The 8,371-nt window shown below is 35.1% G+C and overlaps 1 protein-coding gene across 2 annotated transcripts in view; it reads right to left on the bottom strand.

Annotated features, from left to right (window-relative positions):
• Nucleotides 1–534: 534 nt before the first annotated feature.
• Nucleotides 535–8,371, bottom strand: part of ETS2 (ETS proto-oncogene 2, transcription factor) — a 35,239-nt gene continuing 27,402 nt past the window's right edge. For both annotated transcript variants that reach the window (XM_078146532.1, XM_078146533.1), the window contains 3 exons: nt 7,824–8,091; nt 3,163–3,277; nt 535–2,249 (listed from right to left, as the gene is read on the bottom strand). In XM_078146532.1, the coding sequence (XP_078002658.1) occupies nt 2,034–2,249; nt 3,163–3,277; nt 7,824–8,091 (599 nt within the window). In that variant the 3' untranslated portion in view covers nt 535–2,033. The remainder of the gene's footprint in view (nt 2,250–3,162; nt 3,278–7,823; nt 8,092–8,371) is intronic.

The following is an 8,371-nucleotide window of genomic DNA, read 5'->3' as shown; positions in this document are numbered from 1 at the left end:
ACCTTGTTACACATAGCCAATTATTTTTGGCAGTGAGCATGCACACTAAGTTGTGCTTTGTTTATGAGAAAGTCAGTTCAGTTTGATGTTTTACCTAGTATGAGGTTAACCATTATGAACTTTGTAAAAGAACACATTTTCTCCTATTTGTCTGCTCCTAACTTTATTTTATTAATTATAAACATTTTAAAGTAATTGTTATGATGAAATGTAGCAATTTGACTGCTTCTCTAGATTCCCTTCCAACTTCTTCAGTTCCCTGAATCCAAGTATGTTTACTTCTCTAACATGACTTTTAATTGATAAATTTTATGCAATGTTTATGTGTTGAAATATCCTTACAGAGATGCTAAAAACAGTCTTCTGTGTAGTTTGAAATTATTTAGTAACAGATTTGATATCTTCCTTTTTCTCTTTCTTCCTTCCTCTACTACACGTTGCTATCCAATAATTTTACGCAGATAGGACTGCATGAGTAACTTCTATTAAAGCAGCACTTTAATAGTACCACAAATCACTCTTTTGAAACCAATATTAAAATCTCCAGCTGAGATCAAAAGACAAACTTTTATTTCAGACACTCCCAATATTCTATCCTTAACAGTTATTTTCTTTTGATAGTTTCTAGGTCTTTACAAGCACTAGAAAGGATGTTTACTGTGGACACCAAGAAGAAATACATTTGATGGTCAAAGAGTCTTGAGATATCTTAAGGAGGAACAAAAATTTGACATGCCATATTTCACTTTGTGTTCGAGACATTTTAATAAAGATTTGATTTTCAGGAACTTCTTCCTCAGTATAATATAATACATTTAACTTTACATGAAGCTAAGATAAAAATAAAACTTTCTTACAAATTATATTTTCCAGTGATTTTTTTTGCAGTAAAAATAGCTGCTACATAAATCCCTCCTGATCTCTGAAAAGGAGTTGCATATTTCCAAAAATAGAGTTCCTATTTTAATCAAACAACATTAGTTGGGAACAGGGAACCACATAGGAGAGGACATGTTGGAAGCAAGGAGGATGGGAGAAATACAATTAAACCAAAAAATAAGTCTTGAATATAAACTTATTGAAAGACATGCAAAGAAGTGGAAAACATAGCATTTATCAGGAAAAGTACTGCTGCTTAGCTAGTAACTTCAACATTAGAATAGAAACCATGAAAAGGTCAGTTATGCCCCATACAATAGTTTTTTGTAAAAATGACCAAATATACAAACTATTTGCCAGATAATAGTCGTGGCAAATAATAACAATAACCTTCTATACTTTTTCCCATGTAGAAATATATTATGTATGTTTAATACACATTTCACAAATTTCCTCCGCCTGCCCTTGGCAGATAAAATATTTTTCTAATGTTGTAGGTACTATTAAAATGAAAGATTAAACATTGGATAGGTCTGTGTCCTTCCGGGTTCCTATTTCGAGCACACTTAATAATTAGTTTAAATTACAATATATAATTTCTGTTAAATAGCACTGCTAGAGGTTTTCAGGAAGAGCCATAAGTTTATAACAGTATACAAATACTATCATCTGAGATGGCATTATTTTTAACTCCCCCTGTGGAAGGAAATGCTTTTGCATTTGCTGCACCTAGCTCTGCAAGACAAAACCAAAGTGCTTGTGGCTTCCCAGAACATCTTTGCCTTAAAAATAAAATTGTTATGTGCAATGTTTTCATCCAAGAGAGCAGAGTATTCCCACCTTATCTTTCATGAGTTAAAGAGAAACATAAATAACATTTTGTCACTGGGCTTTTGAAGCAAGGAGCTGCGCTGACTTCCACGTTTCTCAGTGAGGTGACTGTTTCAGAATCATGATTTTCAACGAAACAAGTCCACTGCTTCCTTTTATATTTTCCATGGCTTACAAAATTTCTCCTTTTTTAAGGTTCTTATTTTGCAGCACTTGCCCTTTCCTGGAGTAGTCAGTCAGTATAGGTCGTCCACAGTGGCATCCCATTCACAGTATATATGGAGCATGGCCATGGCCACTTGAGGTACAGACCCATGCACTGCTCAGTCTTCTGTGTCCGGCTGCACTCCCAGCATGGTGTGAAGTTCTTCTGCTGTATACCCAAGAAGATTCTGGAGATCACACACAAAACGATACACGTATCGTTTGCCAGATGTCTTGTGAATGATATTCTTGTCATAATAATAGCGGAGGCCCCGGCTCAGTTTTTCATAGTTCATTTTGGGCTTGTTTTTCCTTCTACCCCACCGTCGGGCCACCTTTTTATGAAAAGAGATATGAAAAGGAATGCTTAGATTCAAGGGAACTGTATTCTCTAGTAAATTTTCTAATTTGTTGTTACATATACTTTTTCTGGGGCTAAATAAGCTCTATCTTAGCAAATGCCAAATTAAGTGGGGGCAAAACCCACAACAGACCAGAAAGCTTAGAACTAGGACAACGCCATATTGATTTTCTTTTGTGTAACGGAGTGAATGTTATTAGGACACTGTATCTCAGTATTAAGATCATCCTTTGATGGAGGATACTGAACCCTTTAGAATTGTGACAGATATTTTAGAACGAATCTTTCCTTTGACCTGCCTCTGTAGAGATGATATATATATGCTGGAGGCCAAAGAGCTGTACTTTAGACCTGAGACAATAGCTAATAAGTGTGCCAATGCATTTTTAAGATACAACACTACTAGAGCAGGGTTGTATTGGTAAATTAAGGCAGGAGCTTAAACTCTGGGCTTAGTATCCAGAAGTAAAAAAGTGCTAGATTTTCAAAAACACTTTTCAAATGATGCCAAAACAAAACACTTAACTCTGCTACATTAGTAGTTGCAATTGTGAAGGGGATATAGCTAAAACTTAAAGAAGAGATGATATGGGTACATGGCACATAGCAGGCACTTTAATGCTTGCTGACTATTTCTAACTATGAAGGCTCTAGGGCAGTAAGGACAGCTTTAACATTCTTCACATACACAAATATTTTTAGGCTAACTTTTTTCTGAAGAGTAGAAATTCCATATAAGGTAAGTATTTTAAAAGATTATTCACAAAGTCCACCTTTATTTTTAATTGGCTGTATTGTTTAGTTTGTATCAATAAAATGACAGAATTACAAGGCTTAAGGACAAAAATTTCCCTATGACTGTGAATATACTGTAAAAGCCTACATACTTCATCTGGGTCAGCAAGTTTAAACTCCCATCCATCTCCAGTCCAACTAATGAATGACTGACAAGATTTGTCTGTTAGTAACTCTAAAAGGAACTGCCATAGCTGAATAGGTCCGCTTCCTAGAAAGAAAGAAAATAAGAATAAGGAAATATTAATATAACATGCTTCACTAGACTTTCTGACAGAGATAACAGACATTACTGTAACTTTAAGAGCCAAATGGAATGCTATACAAATGGTAGTTTTTAACTGTCAGTTTCTTTAGCTTGTGAATATGAAGAAGAAACTTAAGAGATTTTATTTTGTATCTTGAGTTAAATGGTAGGAATGTTTTTAAAAGAAAGAAATCAGTCAGTTACAGTGATGGTTGTAAAACTGATTGACTATAATCTTTTATTTTGGTTAGGCAACTAGGGTTAAGTGACTTGCCTAGGGTCACATAGCTAGTAAGTGTCAAGTGTTTGGTCTGAGGCCGAATTTGAACTCAGGTCCTCCTGACTTCAGGGCCAGTGCTCTATCCACTGAGCCACCTAGCTGCCCCCTACTATAATCTTTTTCACAGCTAAATATAAACAATTACGTTTTGTTATTGATTACAATGTTAAATTGTATATCTAGCAAATTTTAAATTTATTTAATACTAGGAGATTAGGGATTCTGACATAGAGAAAATTATTAGCAACTGCTTATGAGGTTTTTCTAGGTTTAGAGATTACTCTAATTTACTAAATAATCTTTAATAAATTGGAGCTCTAAGCTTAGTGAATAGTTGAACGCTTTGTTGAAATTGAAATTTTATTAACTAATGAGGAAATACATAGACATAATCCGGGATTACCTTAGATAAACTTAAATATAGAAATGAGTCAAGATGAGGTGACATAAAGTTAACTCCAAAAACTTTGATATATTAAAAAAAAATCCCCAACACAACAACAATCTTTCCATGAAAGTAAAATTCTGAATTAGGCAAACTGAGCTAAGAGGAGAACTGTTTTGTTCCAAATAGCTGCAATGGATTTGAATGTAAAATATAAAATCACTAAATCTTTCAAATGGGTGGGCCTAACTGTTGGTAGAGTTGTGAACTGGTCTAATTATTCTGGAGAACTATTTGGAACTGTGTACAAAGGGCTATAAAACTGTGCATACCCTTTGATCCAGTAAAAATACTTCTAGGTCTATATCCCAAAGAGATAAAAGGAAAAGGACCTATATGTAGAAAAAATATTTATAGCACTTCTTTCAGTGGTGACAAAGAAATGGAAACTGAAGGGATGCTTATCAATTGGCTGAATAAGTTGTGGTATATAAATGTAATGAATACTTTTGTTCAATGATCAACTGTGAAAGACTCAGCTACTCTAGTCAAAACAATGATACAATAAAATACCAAAGGACTCATGATGAAAAATGCTATCCACCTCTAAAGAGAACTGATGAACTCTTAAGTGCAGAATGAAGCATACTTTTTTCATTTCCTTTATTTTTCTTGCTTTTTTTTCCAACATGGCCAATATGGAAATGTTTTGTATGACTTCACATATATAACTGCTATCATATTTCTTGCCTTCTTCAATGGGTTGGGGGAAGGGTTAGAGGGAGGGAATTTGGAACTCAAAATTTTAAAAAAATGAATGTTAAATAAAGTATATAAAAAATAGCTAGGCCTAGAAACCTCAAATTTTGTCTTCTTTGTCACTGTATTTCCCCATTCCTGGTAGAGAACATTTGCTTCCCTATTCTTTTGTCTTCCCCTATCCTCCACTTCTCCCCTTCAAAACTTTATTATCCCTGGTACCTCACCTTAAAACCTTTCCCTGCTAAATTCAAGTCTGGTTTTTGGAGAAGGTACTTCCCCTTTATCTGTGATTAGTCTCATCTTCTAAACAAGGGTTTCTTAGCATGCTCCCCCAATCCCATTTTTGTCATGGACCCTTTCTCAAAAATGCATTTTAAATGCATAAAACACATAGGATTACAAAGGAAATAAATTATTTTAAGTACACTTATTAAAATATCTTTAAAAATGCAAAGACCGTAGGATAGTAACCACTGCTCTAAAATGTGAGCATTGGATGGATGAAGGAAACTCCTTTTTTGCTGTCATTCAGTGATTTTGGATGGGGTGCTTATAAATTTTGACTCAACTTGGGCTGATAAGATAAAGAAATTAAATTTCAGACCTATGAACTGAGTAATCCATGTCAAGTCTAACACACTTTACCATCTACTCTACCTCTATGCCCTCTGGATTCCCTAAAAAAAACTCCTTTGCCCTGTCACTGCAACCTAAGGCCAGCTAGATTTCTCTATTTGCACTGCAGCTGAATTCTCCAGTATATAGTTTCCCCAATTAAAATAGGAATCCTTAAATGATAAATGTTGGAGAAGATGTGGGAAAATTAGAACACTAATGCATTATTGGTGGAGTTGTGAACTAATCCAACTATTCTGGAGAACAATTTGGAACTATGCCCAAAGGGCTATAAAAATGTGCATACCCTTTGACCCAGCAATAGCACTTTTAGGGCTGCATCCTAAAGAGATCATACAAATGGGAAAAGGACCCACATGTACAAAAATATTTGTAGCAGCTCTTTTTGTGGTGGCCAAGAATTGGAAATTGAGGGGATACCCATCATTTGGGGAATGGCTGAACAAGTTGTGGTATACAAATATGATGGAATACCATTGTGCTATAAGAAAAGTTGAGCAAGTAGACTACAGAAAAACCTGGAAAGACTTGCATGAAATGATGCTGAGTGAAGTGAACAGAACCAGGAAAACATCGTATATGGTAACAGCCACATTGTGCGATGACTAACTTTGTTAGACTTGGCTTTTCTCAGCAATGCAATGATCTAAGACATCTCCAAAAGTCTCATGAAGGAAAATGCTATCCATATCCAGAGAAAGAACTATGGAGTCTGAATGGAGATCAAAGCATACTATTTGCTCTTTTTTTCCCCTTCTGTTTTGTTTCTTCCTTCTTGTGGTTCCACCTACTGGTTTTAATTCTTCTTTACAACATGACTAATGTGAAAATATGTTTAATAGGAATGTATATGTAGAGCTTATATCAGACTGCATGCCATCTTGGGGAGGGAGGTGGAGAGGGACAGGGAGAAAATTTAAATGGAAACAACCTATATTGAGTTGTTTGCCTTTTCAATGAGGGGGGGTGGGGAGGGAGGAAGGGAGAAAATTTGGACCCCCAAGTTTTAAAAACACATGTTGAAAAAAATTGTTTTCACATGCAAATGGGAAGTAAGAAATACAGGAAATGGGGTATAGAAATCTATCCTGCCCTACAGGAAAACAGAAGGGGAAAGGAATAAGAGAAGTGGGGAGTGAGATAGAAAGGAGGGCAGATTAGGGGAAGGGGTATACAGAATGCATGCCATCTTGGGGTGGGGGGAGGGATGGGAGGGGAGAAATTTGGAACTCAAAATCTTGTGGAAGTGAATGTTGAAAACTAAAAATAAATAAAGAAAAAGAAAATGAAGGGTGAACAACAACAACAACAACAACAACAAAAAGCTTATGGAAGTGAAATATTGAAAACTAAAAATAAATAAATGAATTTAAAAGAATAAAATAGAGGTCCTCATTGATAGCAAGAATTATCTTGCTCTTTTATTTATAACCTCGTTGATTAGCAAACTACTTGGAATATAGTAAGGGCATAATAAATATTTATCTAGCCCACTGCATTCCAAAATATTCTTGTTCTCAATCATAGGATTGATGTTTCTGGAAAAAAAAAGATTTAAGACTATCACTCAACAATAAAATTTCTCCACCTTACCCAAAGAGTAATGATGTGGTAGCCTTCTAAACAACGTATTTCTTAAAATACATAACCACACACAACAAAAGGTTGAAAGGGCAAGTTACCTGTAACACAGCTGTTAGTACCTCTGAAAAACTCTGTTTTGGAATATTGGTTCTTCTATCGATCGATCGATCGATCGATCGATCTCTCCAACTCCTTACCTATTTACCTACCTACTTTTAGAAGAAGGAGTAGTTTGGTGACTGAGAAATACTATTTTAATCTACAGAGTGGGCTTTTAAAAATGTTTTAATCTTTGGTAGTTAGGGTGCCTTACACTATATATAACCAGTGTATGAAGAAAACATAAACATATGAGAGGGAAAAATAAGGAAATGCAGAAGCATTAGAAATATTTTGGTATATAAAAACAAAGTAGCTTTAAAATTGATTCCAAGAGCAGGAAGGGTTTGAAAGAGAACTTTAAAATAGGTTTAGATCACTGTTTTAATTCCAAGAAAGTTCAATAAGGCCTCTGTTATTTGGGATGGGCTTTGTAGTCTCCCTATACCAGCTTGTTTCCTTTAAATTCTTTAAGTGGGTGAGTCAGTGAGAATTCCATGTATCTAAGTACTCCCTAAAACCTTTCCTTTTCAACTGACCCAAATAGAAGACTCTATTAATTTTTATCCATTACATTTAGCTTTCTATACCCTAAAATTCCTGCAAGATTTTCATTTTTAGAATTCAAGCATGTGATTGGAATGTAAATAATAATGTACTTAAACTAGAAACATCCTTTATAAACATGGAAATATGGCCATGCAGCGAATTAGAAGAGCAAACAAAGTCTCAGCCTACAAGCTCTAGGAGGTTACAACACTTGCCTGTAAAGCCAGCAAGAATGGCAGCTGGTATAACTGGTTTGCCTTGTTCTACTGGGTCACTTCTTTCTTGAATGTAATCCTTGAAAGACATGGTAGGTTTATTCAGGCATAGGGACTGGTTGCAGTCATCTTCAAAGCTTTCAAATGAAGGCACACGCTGCACATCCAATAAAGATGACTGGCTATTCCATGACTGTAGCAGAGAATCAGAACTTTCAAAACTGTCCTTGCCATTCTCAACAGAATCATGTTTTCCTGGCTTACCTTTTGAAAGACAACCAAAATGCATATTTTCATTCTTATGAAACAATGGATCAATCTCATTAATTACTGCACCCACTTCATTTGGCATAGTATTTGAGTTGATGCTCTAACTCTACTGATATGTAGTTTAAAAATGTTTAAGTGTTTTAGGATGAATTACTCAGTGGTATATTCTTTAGTTCTATGAATTACACAAATTGAATGGGAAACTAACCCATAGCAAGTGAGAGGGAGAACACAAAGTAATATAGAAAATCACCAAGTGCTTGCTTGATTCCTA

The sequence above is a fragment of the Phascolarctos cinereus genome, unplaced genomic scaffold (assembly GCF_003287225.1).
Source record: "Phascolarctos cinereus isolate Bilbo 61053 unplaced genomic scaffold, phaCin_HiC Scaffold_726;HRSCAF=1367, whole genome shotgun sequence".
Taxonomy (NCBI): domain Eukaryota; kingdom Metazoa; phylum Chordata; class Mammalia; order Diprotodontia; family Phascolarctidae; genus Phascolarctos; species Phascolarctos cinereus.
This window is presented reverse-complemented; position numbering and strand designations above follow the sequence as displayed.